General features: G+C 53.8%; 2 protein-coding genes across 3 annotated transcripts; both read left to right on the top strand.

Moving 5' to 3' along the window:
• Nucleotides 1-5,929: 5,929 nt before the first annotated feature.
• Nucleotides 5,930-6,034, top strand: Hrurf (HR upstream open reading frame). The gene has a single exon (XM_042054098.1). It carries the CDS (start codon nucleotides 5,930-5,932, stop codon nucleotides 6,032-6,034), a length of 105 nt encoding a protein of 34 aa, XP_041910032.1.
• A 1,428-nt stretch (nucleotides 6,035-7,462) lies between these two features.
• Nucleotides 7,463-23,239, top strand: Hr (HR lysine demethylase and nuclear receptor corepressor). 2 transcript variants are annotated; one of them, XM_038310329.1, is made up of 18 exons: nucleotides 7,463-8,089; nucleotides 8,800-9,586; nucleotides 10,770-10,920; nucleotides 11,020-11,207; nucleotides 12,888-13,052; nucleotides 14,553-14,642; nucleotides 14,790-14,905; nucleotides 16,270-16,351; nucleotides 17,400-17,563; nucleotides 17,681-17,917; nucleotides 18,136-18,301; nucleotides 18,517-18,586; nucleotides 18,834-18,964; nucleotides 19,100-19,219; nucleotides 19,318-19,433; nucleotides 21,546-21,710; nucleotides 22,105-22,233; nucleotides 22,424-23,239. In XM_038310329.1, exons 1-18 carry the CDS (start codon nucleotides 7,478-7,480, stop codon nucleotides 22,484-22,486), a joined length of 3,552 nt encoding a protein of 1,183 aa, XP_038166257.1. In that variant the 5' UTR covers nucleotides 7,463-7,477; the 3' UTR covers nucleotides 22,487-23,239. The 2 variants fall into 2 exon arrangements, with proteins under 2 accessions (XP_038166257.1, XP_038166258.1); XM_038310330.1 differs by lacking the exon at nucleotides 21,546-21,710 and having other exon boundaries at nucleotides 7,478-8,089.
• The last annotated feature ends 1,256 nt before the right edge of the window (nucleotides 23,240-24,495 follow it).

The raw sequence follows: 24,495 nt of genomic DNA, 5'->3' as shown, positions 1-24,495 counted from the left end.
AGGCAGGAGGATTTCTGTGAGTTCAGGTTCAGCATGGTCAACATAACAAGTTCCAGGACTGGGGGATCATGTCTCAAAAACAAACAAACAAACAAAAAAACCCAAAACCAAAAGTCAGACTCTCACAGGGGGGTAGTGGCATATGCTTTTAATCCCAGCACTCAGGAGGCAGAGGCAGGATCTCTGTGAGTTCGAGGCCAGCCTGGTGTCTCAAGAATCCAAAAAAAGAATCAGACTCTTGAAGAGGACTCAGACAGAGTAAGGAGTCAGTATTTGCCCTTACAGGAAGAGGCAAAGGGATGGAGAGGGTATGGAAACCGCACAGAGTAAACCTGGGGAGGCAGGCTAGGTCTACTGGGAACTGGAGGGTCTCAGTTCTGTAAACCTTCCTGTGAACATTCAGGTATAATCAGGGTGAATTTGCACTCGAAGCCACGAGGGGGCAGCAGCTGCCCGGGGCCAAGCTGCCCCCACCTTCCAGGTCAAGGTGGGCGGAGCTCGGAGACTAGCCAAAGCCTCGCCCTGCTGGGGCCTGGCTGAAGATGGGGCAGGCCAAAGGAATGATGCGGAGCTCAACGGGGCCAATGATAGCCCTTCAATGCTGCTAGTTGCTGATCTGTGGCCTGCTCCATCCACGGAGACCCAGGCTTTTGCCCTGGACTAACTCTAATCCATTTCCTCTGATTCCTGGGTCATCTGCCCCTGATGTTGGGGTGGCATAGTGCCCCCGGGTGCTCCCTCCCCACACTTTGTTCCCATCTGCCCTTTGTTCCCTATTGAGGCTAAAGAGGTGGCAGAGAGTGCTGGACGGAGGGCAGACATGAGCTGCTAAACTGGAGTAGCCTGTGAGGATTAACTCTTGGTGTGGGGATTATCTGGGTCTTATTGGAGGGAAGGCACCTAATCTGCGTGGCTGATTTAGCCTCTCTGGGATTGGGGATTCAGTGGCTTCCTCTATGGCATTCCCTCTCATTGTGATGCTGATTTACCACCTCATTAATTTACTCAAAAGATGTATCGCTAGATACTAGAGGGGTGAGGAAACAAGGAAGTAGGCACTATTATTATAATCCCCATTTCCCAAATAGGCACATAAAGGGCAAATGATTTGCCCAAGGTGGCCTAGCTAGTAAGTGGCAGGATTGGGCTTTGGACCAGGCAGTCTGGCTCCAGAGCTGATGTACTTAATCACCGTTCAGTCAATGAGCTGTTCCTTGCCTGGGAGGCAGGGAGAAGGAGCCTGGCATGTATGGAATATTTGTTACATGCCTGACCTTGTGCTGGGCATTTCACAGAGATGGTTTCTTTGGATTCTCTCAAACAGGCCCATGCCTATTTTACAGGCGAAAGAGCTTTCTCCTCTCCAACGGTACTGCCTGGGAGGTGGGCAAAAGCGGTTGGTCCCCCCTTGACAGAACTGAAGCCAGTGTCTGCAGGCTCTGCAAAGCCCATGCCAGCATGCCATCATTTCTGCCCTTTCTTCCCCACCCTGCCTTGTCCTGTTCACCTTTATATTCCCACCCCAACTCAGATACCTGAACCGTCTGCAGGCGTGCCTCTGCCTTGCCTTCTCATCTGCTGTTCCTACGATTGGATCGTTGTTCGTGGAGGGATTCTGTCTTCATCTTGAGTACGTCACATGTTTTTGTCCCTCCTCAGTCGTGACTTCAGAACCAGCCTTATTTTACTGTTGTATCTCAGCCCAGAACAAGTGGCTGAGGTATTTTTATAACTGTGGGATCTGGTAGTAGTTGTCTGACTTCTGAGCTCACGCGTCACCCCTTCCTCTGGGAAGCCTCTCGAACTTCCCAGCACAGAATTAGAAATCATGGAGTTGTTTGTCATCATGTTCATATCTCCAAGACTGGCTCCTAGCCTCAGCCCAAGGCCTGACACCTAAGAGGCCTGAAGGAAGGTCGCTTCTAAAGCAACACATACATCAATGTCTTAACCCTCTCCAGGGTGGGAGGGAACTTGTGCTTTGGTGTCTCTGACCTGTGTCACCTCAGTTCCATCACACAGCTCTCAAACCACCAGCGTCTCTGGTGATGAATGGCTGGCTAAAATCTACGGCTACCAAGGCATCCTGAGGCCACACAGGAAGAAATGAATAGATGTCTAAGTGTAGGCATTTCTGAGCAAGCGTAAATGTGAGCCCACGACTCGGGGCACTGGGTATCACCTGGACATCCCTCAGAGCAGCTCCGCCTCTCTGAGAACCACCCAGGCATACCCCCCACCCAGCACTATCCACCTCAGCAGGGTCCCTGGCCCACCACTGATCCTCTGGCCGGGCCACTGTGTGGGGGTTAAGCCATGTTCTTGCCGTCCAAGGGCCACCAAGTTGATACCAGGGTGCCTGGTCTCAGGTAGGGTCAAGGCTGGAAAGGACCTGACCCCGTGAAGGCCAGTCCCTAGAGCATACTTTCTGTGGTCCCTGGTCCCCTTCCTTTCCTCAGTCTCCCTCCCCCTTCCTGGCCTGTTACCTGCTTCTCTCTCATCTTCCTTTCTCCCTCTGCCTCACCTCCTACCATCCTTTTAGCCCTCTGCCTCTGGCTCCATCACTGTCCCTCTGACCTGTGACCTCTCATTGTCCTAGTCACTTTCCCCTTCTCTGGCTTCTAGGTCACGACATGCAGGAACCCACGGCTGTATTTTTAGCCGCCACTCTCAGGACACTAAGCCTCTAGAGCCCACATAACCCCTAGCCCAGGCTGAGTTAGGGATCCTGGCAGACACGGTCCTCCACTGGAGGGGACTCAGGTCCTCGCTCCCATTTTTCACCCAGCATCTGGGATTGGGCCGCACTGACAGGTGATCTTCATCGCAGAAGGCTAGTGCCTAGGGCTGGGTGATCCTGGGGGCAGAGCTGACATTGCTGGGTACACAAGTCCTGAGCTCAGCCTGGAACACAATGGAAGCTAGATGGCAGTGGGGGAGGGCTAGAGAGGAGGGCTCCAGAAGAGGAATTAGGTCAATGATGTGGGTGGGTGGGCCAGAGGAGAGGATAGCAACTACCACCGAGCTTCCTCCTGGCTCCAGCAGCATCTCCACACTTCCCTTCCCTGTCCCCTCCCCTTGGTCCTGGGAGATTTCGCCCGGTATCAAACCCCCCCCTGTGTCCCCCACCTCAGGCATGGCCACAGGGGTGGGGGTGGGATGGGGGGAGGCCAGCCTCAGCTGTCTGAAGGATGGAGGGGCTGGGGAAGCAGGGCTAGGTGCCCAGACGGCCGCGTGTGTGGGAGGGGATGTCCTCAGATGCCCTCCACCCGGCAGTCCCCGCTCTGACGTGTGTGCCCCCCCTCTCCCCGCCCGGATTAGTGGCAGCTTGGCCTGACTCTCCGGGGCTCCTTCCCCCGCCCTGCCTGCTGCCCACCCCTGGGCAGGGGGCTACTCTGCCTGAGGGGCACTGTGCTTGCCCAGGTAAGGGGCTCTGGGGTGGAGAAAGGGCAGCTGGCTATGAGAGAGGCCATGCCTGTCAGCACGAGTGTGTGTGTCAGCGTGTGTGTCAGTGCTTGAGGGGTCGTGGCGGGCTAGGGCTGGACCCACGTGAGTCTGGGGGTGCTAGTCAGCTTGCTAGGTCCATGGTCTGGTTTTGTGACCACTGAGTGGGTGGCTTCCCCCACCCCCCGTGTTTGTGTCTTTTATGTGTGTCCTCAGCTCTGCTCCATCCTCAGGCACAGCATAGTCAGCTACAAGGACTCTGGCCTGTGGCATAGGCTCTAATGCAAAGACGGGGAATGTGGTGGGGTACGGGTGATACTTCTCCCCACCTCTATCTCCAGTTACCCCTAAACATTCCAAAAGACAGCCCTGAGAGCTCTGGTCTAGTCCAGGCAATATAATCTGACAGGCAGATATGGCAGCTGGAGGTGTAGGGGTGGGTATCTATTCAGTTGCCCTGAGACAGTCCCGACTACCTTAGGGGAAGACAGCCACAGGCCCTTGGGACTCAGGACAACCCAAGCTTCTACTCTGGCCTCTTCCAGGCCTCAAGCCACAGGACTTTTCCCCAAAACAACGACTCTCCCACAGGCCTCCGTTAAGGTAGGCCAGAGGGCTTAGACTGGGACCACAGGCATGTCCCAGCCCACCACCTTGCCCAGGAGCCTGGCTGGGAGCTAGAGGCCAGGCTGGAGCCTTGGGCTCCAGTCCCTTTTAGACCCTCCTCATTCATCTCCCATAGCACACTTAGGTCAGGGAACCCCCCCCCCAAGAAAGTGAATAAGAAAAGGGGTATGAAAAACTCAGTCAAGTAAACAATCCCTGCCAGCCTGCCCGACCAGACTTGGCTTCTGTGAAGGTGAGGAGTTAGAAAGACCTATGTCAACAAGGACCAAGTCTTGTTCGGTTTCGGCTGTTCAGGCCTCCTCTCCCCCAAGTACCCTCCTGTCCTCAACAGTTGATGAAAAGCTCCTTGCCTTCACTCTTGTCTGTTGAGAGAAAGACCTTGGGCTCTTCATGGTACCACCCCCTCCTTTCAGAGATGGTGGTGTAACTTGGGGCCTGGTTGTGGCCACCAAAATTTATCCCTTCTGCAAAGATGGGGAAGTAGGCAGTATTGCTTCTGTTTTGGACTGCGACTGGGCTCGGAGAGGCAGGGGAGTAGAGGGGCAGGAGGTGGGTGCCTTTAGGGAAGGGAAGCACCCGTTGGGCGTGTGGGTTTCTGTGTATGTCTGTCTGAATCTGTCTGTTTGTGTGTGTGCTCTGGAACCACCCCCGCAGAAGAGCAGGGATGCTTCCTCGGGTGGAGGGTGCCCTGCTTGCCCATTTCCTCTCCTACTCGCTGTTCCCTCCCAACAGCCACTCCCATGGGCTCCTCTCCAGGCTGGGCCTGGGAGCACCAGGAACATTGAGGATGGGGCAGCCCAGCAGGCAACCCCGACTGGAGCTTCAGTGGTTGTGCGCTTCTGGCCCCATCATCTCTCTAGACACTTGGTAGAAATCAAGGCCCTTAGACCAAGGAACAGACCAGACAGACGACAGGCCCTCCCAGATTCCAAAGCTTGGTGTAACCTTGTGCCCGGAGAGGGATGCTAGGAAGAGGGGCTTGGGCAGGTGAAGATGAAGAATGAGGTAAGGAAGACACCAGCCACTGGGGTGTGCCCAGAGCTGAAAAGGACAGGGAGAGAGTGGTCCAGCAGGCACGGGCCTGCTGGCGTGGGTCGCAGCACCCATCACTGACCCGTGAGAACCCGACTGCCCCTGCCAGCTCTGGCACTGACCCCTCCCTGCCGCCCCGCCCTAGCACCCCGGGGGGCACCCCGCCTCACAGTGGCCTGGTCCGGCCCCTCCCGCCCTTTGCTCCAGTTCCCGGGCTTGGCACCTATAGTGGGGGTGCTGCCCGCCTGCCAGGCTCCGGGCCGGGCCCACGGGAGGGTGGGGCGGCTGGGAAGCTGGCACACTGCCCCAGGGGAGCCTCTCTCGGCAGGCGCCCGGGTGCCGCGGGGGGGAGGGGGGAACAAAGGGCTCATTCTCCCCGTGCGCAGCCGGTGGCATCGCCGGGGCGTTGGCGGAAGCCCCCGGGGCTAGAAGGGGGCAGGCCCAGGCGGGGCCGCCGAATCACGGGCTCCTGTTTCCCGCAGGGTGCTGGAGGAGGAAACCGGCGGAGCAGCTTCCCCACTCTCAGTTGCGCGTCTGGCGATGGCGATCAGAGGTCCTGCTGCGCTCTCCGCTGCGCTCTCCCTCCATTAGCCGCTCTGTGCGGTGCTGCGCCCTCGCTGGTGCCTCGCTCCTGGCTCACGGGATCGGCCCCCCACTTCCAGGCACGACCCCCTTCCCCGGCCCCTCGGCCTTTCCCCCCACTCAGCCATCTCCGACCCGGGGCGCGCGTTCCCCCCGGCCCGGTTCCTTCTCTCCCTCCGGGGACACCCGCTCTCTAGCCCCGGTTCGACCCTCCCCAAAGCGCAGCACGGAGTCTCGGCGTCCCATGGCGCAACCCACAGCCTTGGCCCAGAAGCTGGTGCGGCCCATCCGTGCCGTGTGCCGCATCCTGCAAATCCCGGAGTCCGACCCCTCCAACCTGCGGCCCTAGAGCGCCCCCGACGCCCGGGGGAAAAGAGAGCGCGAGCGCGCTGAGCAGAAAGAGGGAGAACGCCCCGAAGCTGGCCCATGGGGAGCGAGTGCCCAGCGCCGGCCAGCACGACCGCCGCCCACACCGCGCCCGGCCTGTGAAGCCCAGGTAAGCGCCGAGAGGAGGCGCCTTCTAGGGTACTTAAATGGGGGATTTATGAGCCCATCCCAAGATGCAGGCGGGGGTGAAGTGCCGGTGCCACTCTGGGCTGGACCTCACTTCTTAACATCAAAAAGTTATGATGCCCAACTAAGGGGGCTGGACTGTACACGGGCTACAGTTCCAAAATTTTCTGGAGCTTCCGCCACGGCTCCCGTATATCCATCCTTCTTGGGGCTTTCTCGGGCCGGCCAAGGGAACCGCTCCTGGAGAGTGCAGCCGATCTGGTGCCACCTGTCATCCCGGTCCCTCGCATGCGTGTTCAATTTTCCCTCGCTTGCGTATCTCTGGGGCCCAGCCTGCTTTCCCCGCCTCCTTCCCTCCCCCCTCCGGACTGCAGTTAGCAGCAGTGCCCTGCACTATCATTGGGATTGGGCAGCTCGACCCACCCTAGTCTGAAACCTTCTCACATGCTAGTTTATTTCTCCTCTTGGGAGCCGAAATCCTAGCCCCCAGCAGTTGTCCTGGTCCTCTGTTGGAGATGCCAAGAAACTAGAGCCCACGAAGGGGCAGAGTCAGGCAGCCCAGGTGTAGGGAGAGACACCAGCCAGCAGCCCTGGCTAGCTGCCCTGCCAAGTGACTCCAGCCTGCCAGGCTTGAACATCCTCGTCTTGCAAGCCTGGTGGAGCTGGATATGGGGGTGGGAAAGCAGCACCCCCAAAACCACAGACTGAAGTTTAGAAAGAGTCTTCTGTGCCCCAAGTCCCACTTTTACACACGGGTACACTGAAGTCCGGAGGAGAAAATGGTCCACTGAACGTCCACATAGCAGGTGACGCAGGGTCAGAGCCAGGATTCAGCCTTACTGGCCTCCACTTGAGTCCTACTAAGCTAACCTTTTGCAGTCAGACTTCCTGTCCATTTCCAAGACTTGTAACCAGATTCCTAGCTCCATAGGAATCTACGGATTCATAAAGCAACCAGATTCATAGCTCCATAGAGTAGAACCTTTCACCCCAGAAGTGACAACCTTCTGTTGAATTTGTACCCCCAAATTCAGATAGGAGTCAGAACTTAGGAAAAGGTCTCAATTGCCTGCCATGAAGCAGAATCCTTTTGGCCACATGTGGAAGACTGCACTGTGGCCTGCTGTGGCCTGGCACTTGCTTTACTGGTTTGAGCCACTTTGGTATTCCCAGGGTGGTGCCCATGGTAAGGTACGTGGGGCATGTGCCTAAAGAGTTCATGTTTTGTCCTTGTACTCCAGGATCCCCCCTGGGAAAGCCCCATGAGGGCAGGAGAGTGATGGAGAGTATGCCCAGCTTCCTGAAGGACTCCCCAGCCTGGGAGAAGACAGCCCCTGAGAACGGCATTGTGGGACAGGAGCCCGGTACCCCACCACAGGATGGCTTGCGCCATGGGGCACTGTGTCTAGGAGAACCTGCTCCCTTCTGGAGGGGTGTCCTGAGCACTTCGGACTCCTGGCTCCCTCCCGGCTTCCCCCGAGGCCCCAAGGACACGCTCTCACTGGTGGAGGGCGAGGGTCCTCGGAATGGGGAAAGGAAGGCCAGCTGGCTGGGCAGCAAGGAAGGACTGCTCTGGAAGGAAGCGATGCTGGCCCATCCACTGGCGTTCTGTGGACCAGCGTGCCCACCTCGCTATGGCCCCCTGGTACCTGAGCATAGTGGTGGCCATCCCAAGAGTGACCCTGTGGCCTTCCGGCCCTTGCACTGCCCTTTCTTACTGGAGACCAAGATTCTAGAGAGAGCTCCTTTCTGGGTTCCCACCTGCTTGCCGCCCTACCTAATGTCCAGCCTGCCCCCAGAGCGTCCGTATGACTGGCCTTTGGCCTCTCACCCCTGGGTGTACTCTGGGGGCCAGCCAAAAGTACCCTCTGCCTTCAGCTTAGGCAGCAAGGTGAGTGACAGACTTGAGTGGGTGCATGGAGTTCAGTTGTCCCTAGCTGTGAAGACAAACCCAAACACTAGGCAGCTCCAGCTCCTCGGCCCTTCCCTGCCCTGCCCTTGGGCCTCCGTAGCCATTGACTCACCTATAGTTCACCCAGGATCAGGCTGCAGAAACTGCCCATGGAATGCGTGCCCTTATCCTGAGGGCAAAGAGTGGGTGAGATGTGCAGTCCTCGTGGCCTGTTTCTGGGGTTTCTTCCTGACAGGCTACCCCGCATGCCTAGAATGAGATTTTTAAATGTTTGGAGGTCAAAGATGGGCATCATAGTGCACACTTATGAGGCAGAAAGATTGTGAGTTCCAGGCTAGTCTGGACTACAGAGAAAGATCCTGTCTCCAAAACCAGAACAAACAAAAGCCCATAAGGACCAAAACAGAATTCTCTAGTAGATCCTGATGTCCTTTTGCCATGCCAAGTGTTTACCCTTCAGCCTCTGGCTACTGGAGGAATCTAAGAAAGCTTGGGGGAAGATCAAGGGAGATCCCAGGGTAGTAGGGGAGCAACGTGGGGAGGTGCCACTTACCCGCCAGCCCCTAAGTTCTCCATTAACTCCCCGTAGCTGTAGTTTCTCTTTAATAATGGCTGCTGCCAGTCCTGCTTGCCCTATTCAGTGCTGAGGACCCACGGTAGCATTAACTTAACCCTTTCGCCTTTTTCAGGGCTTTTACCACAAGGATCCGAACATCCTCAGGCCAGCAAAGGAGCCCTTGGCAGCCTCAGAGCCTGGGTTGTTGGGCTTGGCCCCTGGTGGGCATCTCCAGCGAGCCTGTGAGGCAGAAGGTCCCTCGCTTCACCAGAGGGATGGGGAGACGAGCATTGGCAGGCAGCAGAACCTTTGCCCACTTTTCTTGGGGTACCCAGATAGTGTTCCTCGAACCCCCTGGCCCTCTTGTCCCCCGGGCCTAGTTCACACTCTCGGCAACATCTGGTCTGGTCCAGGGAGCAATAGCCTTGGGTATCAGCTGGAACCACCAGTCACACCAAGATGCCCATCTCCTGGAGCTCCCACTCCTCTGGGGGACTGTTGCTCATCCCACCTACCTGCCAGAGAAGGGGATCTTGGCCCATGTAGGAAATGCCAGGATAGCCCAGAGGGAGGTACCAGTGGGCCAGGTGAATCTAGTGAAGAAAGGGACAAGGCTGACTCCAGGGCCTGTCCCCCAAGCCATCACACCAAGCTAAAGAAGACCTGGCTCACACGTCACTCAGAGCAGTTTGAGTGCCCAGGTGGCTGTCCGGGGAAGGAAGAGAGTCCAGCTACTAGGATCCGGGCACTCAAGAGGGCAGGCAGTCCAGAAGTTCAGGGAGCAGCAAGGGGCCCAGCTCCCAAACGCCCATCCTACCCTTTCCCAGGCACTCGGGGGCAGGGGGCCAGGGCTTGGCAGGAGTTACCAGACACATCCTCAGGAAGCAAGGCGGAGGCAGAACAACAAGAGGCGCAGAGAGGTAAGAGGGTGACCGGCTGCAGGGGTCCTGCAAGGGACTGGAGTCCATAAGTCTTTGTGATGGGTCATATTAAGATGTCAAGGTGCCTTCCTGAGCCTCCTACTTCCTAGTGTGGGCCACCACAGCTTTCTAGCCGGTGGTTTCCATCCCTGCCTCTTGGTGAGTCGTTGTTGTTGGCAATTCAATGGCATGGTCGGGAGCAAAGATTTCAAAACAAGATCTACTTCCTGATATGCCGATCAGTACCTGTGACCTGAAGAAAGTTACTTCACCTGAAAGCCTTAGTTCCCTCATCCATAGTTGGAGTAAAGACGGCCCCCCCACCTTGTCAGGTCTACAGAAAGGATTAAACGGCTCTCATCAGGACACTGAAGATCTCATGGCATCTCGTAAACAATACCTCGTCAATACCATGGTTATTCTTGCCACAATCCTAGTTTGGGCATTACCTCTCCTGAAGGACCACTGTCAGCCTCTCTTGGCCAGTTGCTCTTGGAGACTCAGTTTGGACTTTCCAGCATGACAACCATCTGGGTGCATCATGGACTCCTGCTGCACTGTGCCCTTCACAGAGGGTTCCAGCAATCCTTGAGCCAGATTGGTTTCTGCAGGCTCTCCTCATTCTTGGCCTCCTGGACTGCTGGACCCAGAGAACTGTCTCTGTGGCCTGAGCCTAAGGCCCCTGTACCTGGTGTGGGTCTGTCTGTACCCTCGCAGGCTTCAGTCTGGGCTGGAATGTTGTTGGCCCCTTTGCCGTCTTGGGTTACAGCACCTGTGTTCTGTGTTGAAACTCTGGCCTTCTCATTTTCCGGTGCCCTCCATCTGCCCATTCGTCTGCGTTGGAATCATCTTCTCAGGGTGTCTCATGGCCACTGAGCCTTTAGGCAACCTATCCAGAGTCTCTACTGACTGGATTCTGCACATGTACCAGGACCATTGCTCAGGCTGCCCAGAGCTTTGAGTTGAACATGCCCAGCAACCTCTCGGCCTCCGTTCCTGCCAGCGCTCTCTCCAGCTACTGTTCAGCCCTGTGTTCTCTTTCGGACTCTGAATTAGTCCTCACAAATCTGGAGAGCAGGGGCTGAACTGGCTGCATGTGGGCAGGGTGGGTGCTAATTCAGGGCTTTGGCTAACACAAGCCTCAGAAACCAGACTCCCTAAAACAGCTGTATTGTCCCCTCAGGACCCCAAGATGGCAGGATTAGCCTCCAGGAATCCAGGCTTCGCGATACATCTTGCCAGGCTCACTTACCAGGTATCACTCAGTGCCGAAGCTGTGCCCAGGCAACAGGAGAGGCAGGAGTTCTGACCAGTCACTCCCAGAAATCACAGAGGTGAGTGGTGCTCCTGACTGTCACATCCAGCTACACTCTCCTCTTACTCCCGCCCCATGGGCTCCCCCCTCAAGCCCTTTTCCCTCATCTCCTCTCCAGGCTGCCTCTGGAAGAGAAGCAGTTGAAGGAGGAGGGCTCCTCTGCCAGCTCCGAGGATGGAGGAGGGTCGGACCCAGAAGCTCCCCTCAACAAGGGCCTGGCCAAGCATCTGCTGAGTGGTTTGGGTGACCGACTCTGCCGCCTGCTGCGGAGGGAGCGGGAGGCCCTTGCCTGGGCACAGCGTGAAGGTGAGCTGACCTCCCTTGTGGGTCTGCTCCTGCATGTCCCTCCCAACCCGTGTTTACCAGGGCTTCGGGGTTCCCAGGCCTACTCAGGAGAGCTCCGTCCTTCTTTCTCCTTATTCCTAACTTGGACTCTTAGTCAACTCTGAGGTTTCTGGGCCTGGGTGGGGAGCCTCCTGGGAAGTCTGGAAACTTGGTTCAGTCCAGTTCTCTGAGAACAATGGGCTTGGAGGGAAACAGCCAGTACAAGTGTCTTAAAGAGCCTGGAAAGTGATGGCACTCCAGAGAGGTGCATGGCAGGGAAAGCCTCCAGAGGGGTGAGGCTCATGGGCCTAGAGAGCTGATGGGATTCAGGCTGAGGGTAGAGACTCAGCATTCAGCTGGGTCCTCAGATCCAGGGCACCCCTCTGTAGCTCTTTCTAGCAATAGTATGATCTTTGTAAACCACAGCCCTGGACCCACAAGTTACTCCTTGCTTGGAGTTCTCCAGTGTCCCCGTCTTACTCCAGAGAGGGCAGCCCCTAGTTTGTTCAGTCATAGGCTAGCTCCTCTAGGATCCTGCCACTCCCAACCTGGATTCCTGGCATTCATGCCACCCATCCTTCCCTTCCCGCATCACCAAGCTTGTCTGTCCCCTGGGGCCTTGGCACTAGCTGTTCCCTCAATCTGGAATGTCCTGATCATCCCTTCCAACGTGGTGGATAAGGACTTACTCACCCTTTGGGGCCACTTGTGAAGTTCCCCTGCCACGTCACCCCCATCTTTCCATGGTCTTTTCAGCCTGGAGCCTCGTAGTCATCGGTGCCTGTGGGTTGTCTCCCTGAGTGGGATGTGCACTCTGGGAGGGCAAGACCTATTCCTGAGAAACTCTGACCTATTCCTGAGAAAGTCTGAGTCTCCTGGGCCCACTTGGGACACCTTGAATGTGTGCTCTCTGGGGCCTTTTCTACCTACCAAGTCTGAGCCTCGGCTCTTAAAAAAAATATATCCATTCCTTTGGGTGAGGGTAGGCATGGCTTCTCAAGGTTTCTTCTTTTAATCCACTAAATTGCCTGGAGGAAAGACCACCCGAGTAGCAGTTACGGCTTTTCATTTCTGATAGCAGTGGGGCTTGGGGGGGGGGGAGGTGGATGGAAAATGCGCTGGAAGTGGTGTGGATTAGTAATACAGGCACACTGGGGGAAATCCCTGGGGCAAGACTGGAGGTGGGGCTGGCCTGGGAAGCTAAGGCCACGACTGTCCTGGGAGTGTGCTGGAGAAAATGGCTACTGCCAGACAAGTATGTCGAGTAAAGTATGAGGAATGGCCACAGCCCAGCTTTCTTCTTCTACTGGCTCCGGTAGGAATTGCTCAGTGCCTCCCCTGTGTTACTTCCTGTATGCCAGGGCCACAGCTCAACCTTCCTAATGCTGAGACCCTGTGATGCAGTTCTTCACGTTGTGGAGACCCCCCCCCCCCAACCATACACTTATTTTGGTAGCTACATCATAACTGTGATTTTGCTATTGTTATGAATAATAATGTAAATATCTGATATGTGGATGGTCTCAGGTGACCCCCCCCCGTGAAAGGGTCGTTTGGCCCCCAGAGGGGTGACAGACACGCAGGTTGACACACGCTGATGTATGTGGTCGTCCCAAGAGGACAGTGTACTTGAGCCCTCTGACCCTGTTCTGTGGTCAACAGGCCAGGGGCCAGCCATGACAGAGGACAGCCCTGGCATTCCACACTGCTGCAGCCGTTGCAACCATGGGCTCTTCAACACCCACTGGAGATGTCCCCGCTGCAGCCACCGGCTGTGTGTAGCCTGTGGTCGCATAGCCGGAGCTGGGAAAACCAAGGAGAAAGCAGGTGAGAAAAAACAGGTTGGCTCTTTTAGATTTATTTTATACGTATACGTATGAGTGTTTTTTCTGCATGTTTGGGTATGTACCACGTGTGTGTCTGCTGCCTGTGGAGGTCAGAAAAGGGGGCGGTCAGACGGTCAGAGCCCCTGAAACCAGAGTCATAAGACAGTTGTGAAGAGCCACGTACATGACATGATAGGATATGGACCTGGGTCAGTTCAGTGCTCCTAACCACTGAATGCCTCCCCCTTTTATATTTTTATTTTTTGAGACAGTATTTCTCTGTAACAGCCCTGGCTGTCTTGGATCTTGCTTTGTAGACCAGGCTGGCCTCGAACTCACAGACATTCACCTGCCTCTGCCTCCCAAGTGCTGGGATTAAAGGCATGCGCCACCACTGCCTGGCCTCCAGCCCCTTTCTTACCCACTCTTTAAAGAAGTCGAGTACCTGGGCACCTAGGGGGTGAATTCAGTCAGTTCTGACCAAGCAAACACGAAGACCTAAGTTCAGATCCTGCATTAAGTCTGAGCATGGTGGCCTAGCACTGGGGGATCGGAGGAAGGCAGATTCCTGGAGCTCATTGGCCAGCCAGCCTGGCTGAATTAATGAACTCCAGGTTCAGTAAGAGATCTGGCCTCAAAGGATAAAGTGGACGCATACGTGCATGCGTGTGCATGCATGCACACACATGCACATACAAACAGAAGTCAGGCACCTACTCGATGCGTTTCTCTTGGACCAGCCGCCATGTTAACACAGTGACATGGGTGTGATTTTCTTCATTTTCCACATAAGAATGACTCAGAAAGGATCAATGACCCGTCTGAGGTCCCAAAGCTGACTCAGAGAGGATCAATGACCTGTCTGAGGTCCCAGAGCAAGTCAGTGTTATAGCCAGGATTTTAGACTCGGGTCTTTTGATTCTGTTCCAGACTTTCAGTTTTCACTCCGTTGGCTCAACTTGACCACCTCTGGTCTTGGAGTTTCCCAGTGCTCCAGTAGACATGGCGAAGAGAGTTCTAGAATTGGATACATTCTTATATGACTATCCTGGGATTTTCATTTTAAAATATTTATTTATTGACCTATTTATTTATTTGTGTATGGGTGATGCACACACACATGCTGTGGCACGTGTATGCACAGCATGTGTGTGACAATCAGAGGACATCTTTTGGGAATCTGTTCTGTCCTTCCACCATGTGAGTTTGGGACTCAAATTCAGGTCCTTAGACTTGGCTGCACATACCTCTACCTGCTGAGCCATCTTGCAGGCCCCCACCTTAGGATCCTGCAAAGCAGCCCAGCATAGGCATTCCAAAACCTGTGCATTCCAAAAGCAAAGAATCCTATGTTGTTCCATATGCCCAAGCTTCCCAGCAAGCACTTGTTTGGCTTGCTGAACTCCTGATTTAAATATCATGTTCTTGGCCTTCTTCCTTGACCTTAACCTGTGGTTACCTTGCTTTCTGGACCTGCAGCTCCTCTCTTCCTACCCCACAGGCTCTCAGGAGCAGCACATACAGGAGTGTGCCCAGGAGGCTGGGCATGCTGCCTGTTCCCTGATTCTGACCCAGTTCGTCTCCAGCCAGGGTGAGCCATTGTGGAGGGGTGGGGCATGCAGTGGGTGGGTCCCGAGGGAGACAGTCATACTGTCTCCTTGTTCCTGACCCTGGTGACATGGCCTCCTGGTTGGTGAGACCAGGCCGCTCCATCTCTATCCTTCTTCTACACACTCAGCGCTGGCAGAACTGAGCACTGTGATGCACCAAGTCTGGGCCAAGTTTGACATCCGGGGGCACTGCTTCTGCCAAGTTGATGCCCGTGTATGGGCCCCAGGGGATGGGGGTCAGCAGGTAAGAAGCAGGGCATGGTCCAAGTGCCATCTGCCAAGCAGTACTGAGCAGTGTACGTGTACATGCCTGACCTTGGGGTGGGGGGTTGACTTTCCTCTGTTGGTGGGGATGAAGAAGGACATAGAAGCTGGTGGAATAAGCTATTTCCTGCCTTTCAAGGAAGCAGGATCCTGATGTTGACTTTAGCCTGCACCTTTTCCCTCCATCCCCTACCGCAAGTCTTCTCTCCCTGCTTCCTAGAGTCCTGCCTTCTCGGTCAACCCTTGTTACTTTACCTTATCATCACCACCCTAGCCATGGGTGCTTTCAGGTTCAGTGTCAGCTCACCTTCTGAGTAGCCCTGGCACCCCACTCGGGGCAGCCACATTATGTGCACTGAGAAAAAGAATTTTTTTGAACTTTGTGATTCTGTGATAAAAGTTATTCACTTGAGAAAGAGTTAATTACGGGCATTTACGCTTTTAACGTATTTATTTATTGGGGGGGGGCACAGTGTATGCCAAGGCGCACATATGGAGGTCAGAGGACAAGTTGTGAGAGCTGGTTCTTTTCTTTCTCCTGTGTGGGTTTTGGTGATTGAACTCAGGCTTGGCAGGTGCCCTGCTGAGCCATCTTGCTGACCCTATAAGAGTATTTTATGAACTGGGCACGGTTGTGCGTGTCTTAGAAGGTAGAAGCAGAAGAAACAGGAGCGTGAGACTAGCCTAGTTAACACAGGGAGACTGTCTCATAAAAACCAAAAGTTGGATGTAGCCAGGTGCCAGAGGGCTTCCCTGGCACGCTTAAAGCCCTGGATTGCATCCTGAGCATGGGAAAGCAAAAGGTACATTTTATTGTTGTGTAGAGTTTATTTTTTCAAAGGTAAGGTCTTTCATCCCAGGTTAGCTGAGCTTTGCCTTGACCTCCAGAGTACAAAGATTACAAATGTATGCCACTACATCTGGCTGAGAAGTACATTTTATATGCCAGACACTGCCATATATCTACTATATAAAAGTCAGAAAATATAAACCAGTGTAAGTAAGAAAATAATGCTGACTTCTTAAGTTGCCATTACTATTTTGACTTTTCCCAGTTATTTCTTTGTATTTATTTGTGCCTGTTTTATCACACTGTTTTGACCATACCCCATGGAGAAGTACATGGCAGTTTTCTTTTCTCTACTGGTGCTACATACTGTAACATTTCTATTAGCGCTACATACTGTAACATTTCTATTAGTGCTACATACTGTAACATGTAGTTGCAAACAACTTTAGGACTTGTCAGAACGCATTGTTAATTCTTGGACATTGAATTCAGTTGTCTCTGCCAGTTTTAAAATCTCTTTTTGGGTTTGGGGTGGTGGTTGATGGGTTCAACAGAAAGAACCAACAGAGAAAACTCCCCCAGCTCCACAACCTTCCTGCAATGGAGATTCCAATAGGACCAAGGACATCAAAGAGGGTGAGTGGCTGGGTACACATACCCTTTGGGTGGGGAATGCAAGAGGGTAGTCTGGGAAAGAAGAAACTTGGCAATACTTTGACAGTAAGCTCCTCTCCTCGTGATCAAGAATCTCCATCTCTCACCTCAAGACGGGTGCCCCGACTCCTTCCGCAAGACCTCCTATTATTTATTTACACACTGATTCATTTATTGTATGTGTGTGACGATGTCAGGTGTCCTGCTCTGTCACTTTCTCTCTTACTCCCTTGAGACAGGGTCTCTCTCTGAACCTGAAGCTAGGTTGGTGGCCAACAAACCTCAGCCGTGCTCCCCTGTCTCTGAGCCAACCCCTCTCCAACCCAAGAACTGCGGAGGCAGGCATGACCACACCCATTTTTGGTTTTTTGTTTGTTTTGCCATGGGTGTTGGGGAGTTGAACTTAGATTCTTTTTTTTTTCAAATATTTATTTATTTTATGTTTATAAGTGACCTGTCTTCAGGCACACTAGAAGGAGGAATCAGATCCCATTACAGATGGGTGTGAACCGCCACATGTTTTCTGGGAACTTCCAGGACCTCTGGAAGAACAGCCACTGCTCTTAACCTCTGAGCCATTTCTCCAGCCCTTGAACTGAGATTCTTGTGCTTACACACAAATGCTGTGTGCTTACCTGCTGAGCTGTCTCCCAAGACAAGTCTTCCATTCTATAGCACTCTCTTAGAGGCTCTGTAACTTCTTTTTTTTTTTTTTGGTTTTTCGAGACAGGGTTTCTCTGCAGCTTTAGAGCCTGTCCTGGAGCTAGCTCTTGTAGACCAGGCTGGTCTCGAACTCACAGAGATCTGCCTGCCTCTGCCTCCCGAGTGCTGGGATTAAAGGCGTGTGCCACCACCGCCCGGCCGCTCTGTAACTTCTTTTAGGAAGGCAGAGGTGGGATGATACCCAAACAGAGCAAAGTTAGGGTGCTACTGAGGAGAGAGCAGGCTTGGCCCGGGGGTGAGAGGAATCTTTTTGAGGCAAAGACTAAAGGCCAAGCAGAAAGTCACTCACCATTTTCTTCTTCCACAGAGACCCCAGACTCCACTGAGACCCCAGCAGAGGATCGTGCTAGCCGATCACCCCTTCCTTGTCCCTCTCTCTGTGAACTGCTGGCATCTACAGCTGTCAAACTGTGTCTGGGGCATGAGCGGATTCACATGGCCTTTGCCCCCGTCACCCCAGCTCTGCCCAGTGTGAGCAAGGGCTCAGAGGGAGGTCTAAGGGCCCGAGGACCAGAGGCTGGGTGGCCGTCCCTATGTGACGGAATAGGTCCTGAGCCTTCCTACCCCTCCATCCCCGCCTCCCCACAGGATGACCGCATCACCAACATCCTGGACAGCATTATTGCACAGGTAGTAGAACGGAAGATCCAAGAGAAAGCCCTAGGGCCGGGCCTTCGAGCGGGACCAGGCTTACGCAAGGGCCTGAGCCTGCCCCTGTCACCGGTCCGAACCCGGCTGTCCCCTCCTGGGGCTTTGCTGTGGCTACAGGAGCCCAGGCCTCGGCATGGCTTTCACCTCTTCCAGGAACACTGGCGGCAGGGCCAGGTAAGCTGGCCTGCCTCTCCCTTCCCAGTGCTATGGCCTCACCTGCTTCGCAGGGTTCTGGTTCTCAGGCTCAGGGTGTCCTGGTGTTCAGAGGGAGCAGCAAGGTTGGTCTCTCCCCAGCCCTTCCCCCACGGTTCTGGTGTTGTCACAACGCACCCCGGCCCGGTTGCCATGGGCTTCCCCACCAATCTTGTGTTTTTCTTTTTTCTTCCCTGCAGCCTGTGTTAGTGTCAGGCATCCAGAAGACACTGAGAGGTAGCCTGTGGGGAATGGAAGCTCTTGGGACACTCGGTGGCCAGGTGCAGACACTGACTGCCCTAGGGCCTCCACAGCCCACAAGCCTGGACAGCACAGCATTCTGGGAGGGATTTTCTCACCCTGAAAGTAAGTAATCCTGACATGGGATGGAGGGATCTGGGAGCATGTCCTTCGGGTGGAGGGGTCAGGTACCAAGAGAGCCCTAGAGTGGCTCTGGAGGCAGCTGGAAGCTGGGTTAGAGGTGGAAATTGAACCTAGGTATGGCTGCCATTGGGGACAGTTAAAAGACTCTGGGCCAAAAGTTTCCACCTTGGGTGCCTGACACACATCTCTTCTCTTAGCACGTCCAAAGTTAGACGAGGGCTCTGTCCTCCTGTTACACCGAACCCTGGGAGACAAGGACGCTAGCAGGTATGTACAGTACCAAAGATTAGCCCTGTCTCCCTACCTAACCCCACCCTTCATGTCTAGGCCCTCTGAATGGAAGTCTAGAGAGAGCAGGGGATGGAGGGACTCTCTTTGGGGGAGTGATAAACATTCCTGGAAAGATGGATTTTGCTCTCTGGATGTTACCCCAGCTGTGGAAAGGTATTATGGGTCTCAGGTATCTAAATTGGACTTACTATGCATGATTGCCCCTCCCAACTCCTATCCCCAGGGTGGAGAACCTTGCATCCAGCCTTCCTCTCCCAGAGTACTGTGCACACCAAGGGAAACTCAACCTAGCTTCCTACCTCCCCTTGGGCCTCACCCTGCATCCCCTGGAGCCCCAGCTCTGGGCAGCCTATGGTGAGTGCCCTTCCACTCCTTACCTCTGCCTTACCTAACAACATCTTAGGGCACGTGGAAACCTGTGCCTAGGTTTGGGGGCTGAAAAATGTCTCTTATTTAATTCCCTGCTGTCCTCACTCTGCCTTCACGCAGGTGTGAGCCCACACCGTGGACACCTGGGAACCAAGAACCTATGTGTAGAGGTGTCTGACCTAATCAGTATCCTGGTACATGCCGAAGCACAGCTGCCTGCCTGGCACCGAGCACAGAAAGGTAAGTGTTTGGGCTGGAGACACCAGCGAGTCAAACTGTCAGCTGTAATGTGTGCCTCTGCCGGCCCTGGGCTCACCCGAGCCTTCTTTCTCCTACAGATTTCCTCTCAGGCCTGGAAGGGGAGGGAGTCTGGTCTCCAGGTAGCCAGACCAGCACTGTGTGGCACGTGTTCCGGGCCCAGGATGCCCAGCGCATCCGTCGCTTTCTCCAGATGGTGAGGAGGGAGGGGACCCCAGGGCCTCCCCCTTGTCCCTGCATAACTGATAGGTTTACTCTCATCTCCTGTGATCTCGCAACTTACCCTAGTCCTGAAAGTGAGTTAGGTAGCCAGGCACAGAGAGAGCAGGTCAGAAGTCTGATTTTCTGGTGGGGCTCAGAGAAAGGAGAGGATCTAGCAGGGGAGTCAGAATCTCATGGGGGAGATGAGACAGTAACTGTAGGATGGTCATTACGTTAAGGGCTTTGGGACATTGTCTTGATTAATGGGTACCCTTCTTTTCCACACTCCTGAGCTTGGCAGGAACAGCTACTTTCCTATTTTTATGAATGGGAAAACTGAGACTTGGTGGTAACCCTGGGGTCTGAATTTGCATTTATTCCAACTCTAGGTTACTACCCTGTTTTCCTCCTGGGAACGGGAAGTCCCTCTCCCCTACCTGGGCTCCAGGGCTAAGAGACTGGCAAGCAGCTTCTCCCTTTCCTATAGTTCATACTGAGACCTCTAGGGGAAGCACTAGCCATGAAGAGGGCTGAGGGAGGAAGGTGGGCACACATGCCTACCAGGATAGGTACCTAGTGGTAGAGGTAGGGAGAGAAAAGGGCAGAAAACTCCAGAAGAACAGGGGAGGTGGGAGGCCAGGGTTAATAAAGGTACAGCAGGTAGGATATGGTAGTTTTGAGAGAGAGGATCATAAGTTTGAGTACGACCTAATCTATATAATGAGACCCTATCTTAAAAATAAATGAGCCAAGCATGGTGGTGTATGTTTATAATCCCAATACTTGAGAGGTAGAAACAGGAGGATTAGAAGTTCAGAGTTACCCTCAGTCCACAAGGTTAGTCTGAAGCCAGCCTGGGCTGCGTGAGACCCTTGACTGAAACTTCCCCTGACTAACCACCACCAAAAATAATAATATTTAGTAAAATAAGTAAATGATTAAGGCGAACCTGGTGGTTTTGAAGTCTAGCTGAGTCCCAACTGTCCTAGCGAAAAGGCCAAGTGCCACCCTGCTAAGATACCCACAAACATGCAGGGGTCGATTTGGTGTTGTCCACCATGCGCTGTCTGTCCACAGGCACACACACACACATCTGCAGATGCACACCCAGATATTGTGACACACAGAGGGGAGCTGACAAAAGCACCATCATGAACAGATGACTTTGTCTGCTCTGGGTGTGGCTGGCAGTTGGCAGTCCCGTATGTCCCAGTGGGGTGACTCATGGGGAGGTCTGAGGGGCACTTTCTCACTGGGTAGCCTGTTACTACCATAACCCCAGGATGGACTTGAGTCTTTGGAACCAAGGAACCTTGGCATCCTCCGGGGACTCCTCTAGGGGATGTGGTTCACAAGCCTCGCAACCCCATCCCACCCCTGCCAGCACCCTCTCAATCCAGGGACAATGGCTGAGGTCCTAGCTGGAGAGGGTGGGTTTAGCCGGTGGCCAGTTGGAGCTTGATGTCAGTGCTCACCTCTGCAAGTGTTCTCTGGGCAGCTCTTCTGGCCTCCGCTTGTCCCTGCCTGCCCATGGAGCTCTGACTCTGCCTGGGCTGATGATGGTTCCCATAGCTGTGCCTGCTGCAGGGGCCTCAGCCTGTCCACCCACTGCGAGTCAGGACTTCAGTGTGGCCCTGCCTTTCCTGGATCCTGGACCGTCTTCCCGGGGAAGCTACATTTTCTTCACAATTCGGTTTCTAATGCAGGCTGTTTACAAAAACTTAAGAATTCCTTGTAGGTACAGTTATGAATGAGGCTTGTATAGGTCATCTTCCTGGGTTTTGGAGAAAGGGGACCACTGAGAGGACGAGTGGTCAGGCCAGGGTCACAAAGTCTATGAAAGACACACCCTAGGAAGAGCAGGGATTTGGATCCCTCCTCCCCAGCTTGAGTGTCTTTTGTCTTAAGCTCCTTCCAGCCTAACCTGGACCTACCCCATCCTTTACTACCAACCTCACTCCCTCCCTCCTCTTTCCTCTCCTGCTTGCCCTTTAAGACAGCTTCAGCATCCTATTGCACTTGGTTCCCCCAGAGAAACCACACCCCTTCCTCTCTTGAATCCCTGCCTTCATTCTCATGGGTATTCATGTCGTTCCTCTTCTTTAAGGTGTGCCCAGCTGGAGCAGGGACCTTGGAACCCGGGGCCCCAGGCAGCTGCTACTTGGATGCAGGGTTGCGTCGTCGCCTAAGAGAGGAGTGGGGTGTGAGCTGCTGGACTCTGCTGCAAGCCCCTGGAGAAGCGGTGCTTGTGCCTGCTGGGGCACCCCATCAGGTGCTTCCCTGGTGCTACTACACCCTGGTGGGCTGGACTTAGCAGAAGACCAGAAGTAGAGAGAGCACCATATCAGAGACATGATCACACAGAATTCTCTACCTGACAGAAAGCTAGGCAGGACAGGAAGCCACGGAGATGGCAAAGCTGAGGATCTTGAAAGCTATGTGGAACTCTTTCTAAAGATCTGATCTAAGCCAACTCACACGGTACTCCAGCATCCCTCAGGTCTTATTCTGGCCAAGCTGTTGGGGATGCCTTGTCCTGTAACCATGGCTACTGCTTCCTGAAAGTTGGGTGGTGAAGGGTGAAGTAGACTTCTGTGATTAGAGGAATAGGGGAAGTATGGCTTGAGCCTTGGTTTACCCTCTTGCCCTTGTCCCCCATGGTACAGGTGCAAGGCCTGGTGAGCACAATTAGCGTCACCCAGCATTTTCTGTCTCCTGAGACCTCTGCCCTCTCTGCTCAGCTCTGCCACCAGGGGACCAGCCTGCCCCCTGATCACCGTATGCTTTATGCTCAGGTGAGTGTGCCGCTGTCCTAGTCTCCTTGAGGCATGGCCTCAGTAAGCAGGACAGATCTATCTGAACTGAGGGGGCTGCTAGCCTGTCAGTGTGGGATAAAGGTGTCCTTGGGAAGGGCAGGGAGTGGAACAGGAGAGTGGGAGCTGGAACATGATTGAAAATTCTGTGCCATTTTTTCTTCTTTTCTAGATGGATCGGGCTGTGTTCCAAGCAGTGAAGGTGGCTGTGGGGACATTACAGGAAGCTAAATAGGGGATCCTGGTACCTGGAAGGGTGGTGGGCACGTAACTGAGTGCTCAGGCTATGCATAATTTCAACAAGGAATGGTATGGGGGAACTTAGAGGGTGTGGTCCATTCCACCGATATCACTTTAGTCAGAAACAGGGAACCTTGTTCCTCACCTTGGCCCTGGCCCTAAAGGGATCAGCTGGAGTGCCATTGAAGTGTGCACCTGCTCCAGCATGGCCTCCCTCTCCTTGGTATTAAGTTCATACTGGGGGCAAATGACTCCTTCCAACCCCTGACTCCACCCCTGGGGATGAACACCCTTCCTTGGGGAATCTCCGGAATTGTTTCGGCTTAATCAACACTTCCTTCTGTTGCCTCGTCCTGTGTTGTCCCTGGGCCCCCAGCTACGCTAGAGCTCCCCTTCATCCACATGAAGCTCCTGGACAGCCCTTCCGACCGTAGGTCTGCTAGATGGGGGGGGCCAAAGAACTCTTCTTCCCCTTACGGAAGAGCTGTGGAGCTGGTAAGGAGATGGCCTCCTTTAACGGCCCAGGCTGGCTGGAGGCCATGACATGAGCAGGGCCACTGTGGCCCTGCTTCTACCTCTCGGCTTCCCAGTCTGTATTAAAATCCATCCTTTGGTGACTGCTGCCAGCGTAGACTGACCTGACTCTGCCAGTCACAAGGGCTGGGGAGAGAAGGCAAACCCAGAAATCTGCTCTGGAGCAGAGGCCAGTGGGCAGAGTGAATAGGGACAGGGGACCTAGTGATAGAGACCTCAATTACCACTGCCAGATCTTTGGGAGGTCTGGACCCCTGGAGCTCTCTGGGGACCGAAGATGTTCCTGACCGACACCGGGAAAATCAGAGTTCTAGGGTGCAGCACTGAGAAGGCCTCCCTGGGTGGCATCAGCCTGTGGAGAATTCATATCCCCCTGCCTCTGTCCCATCTATCCTGTGTGCTCTGACCTGGAGAGACAGAAGAGCCCTTGCTCAGCCCAACTACTTTTGGTATCCAGGGCCCCCCCCCCCCCGAGACAGAGCTTCACTGCCTCAGACAGCTGACCCCCAACCCCATGGCCCTTTTGGTAACGCTTTGCTCTCTACCTCTTTCCCCTGTGTATCTCAACCGCACAAATGCGCCAGCTCTTGTTATACTTAACTGTTCCTGCTGTGGTTTGGGGATTTTTTTTAATTAAATAAACATTTTTATTATAAATATAACATCTGTTCGGAGAATTTAGAAAACAACAAGTCACCCACAATCCTCTCTTGCCTGACGCAAGCGATGCTAGATTTTGCTGTATTTCCTTCTAGCATTTTCTTCAGGGAATCTTGCCTTTTTCTTTTAAGCTGTGTTAGAGCTGGGTGTGATGGAACACACCTGTAAATCCAGTACTAGGGGAGATGGAGATGCAAGAGGATCAGAAGTTCAAGGCCAGCCTTGGCTACATTGTGATTCTGAGACCAACTTGAGATTTCATGAGATCCCATCTAAGAAAAAAAAAAAGTTAGGCTTTTTCCATTTTCTTTTCTTTTCTTTTCTTTTTTTTTTTTTTTTTTTTTTTTTGATTCAAAGGAGTGGGGAAGTCTAGAGAACAGCCATATTTTACTGTGCCCTTTTTATTTCATTTAGACCATCTCATTTAATCCCTGATGCTATTTTGAGGTACAGACAGTCTATTTCCATCTTACAGAAGAAACAGGCAGTTTGGGGCTAAATAAGTCACCCAAGGTTACCCAGCCATTTTAGTGCCAGAATGGGATTTGAACCAAGTTTGCTGACTCAAGACACCTCGCTTACGTTCTAGTTTTAGTGCTCCACGGAGTTTAAAGACAGGCTTTTCTGCTCCTCCATCCTCATGACTCCAGTGCTGATCGCGTTCCAAGTGGCACCGAGTGACATGTTCTTACTTAACGCTTTACCTTCTCTAGCCTTGTCCTGATGTCACCCTAAGCCCCAACTACAGGATTTCCTGGGAAAGGTGTAGCCCTGAGCTTTGTGAATTGGGGTGAAATGGCAGAGGCACCC

Source organism: Arvicola amphibius, chromosome 13, assembly GCF_903992535.2.
Source record: "Arvicola amphibius chromosome 13, mArvAmp1.2, whole genome shotgun sequence".
Lineage (NCBI taxonomy): Eukaryota > Metazoa > Chordata > Mammalia > Rodentia > Cricetidae > Arvicola > Arvicola amphibius.
This window is presented reverse-complemented; position numbering and strand designations above follow the sequence as displayed.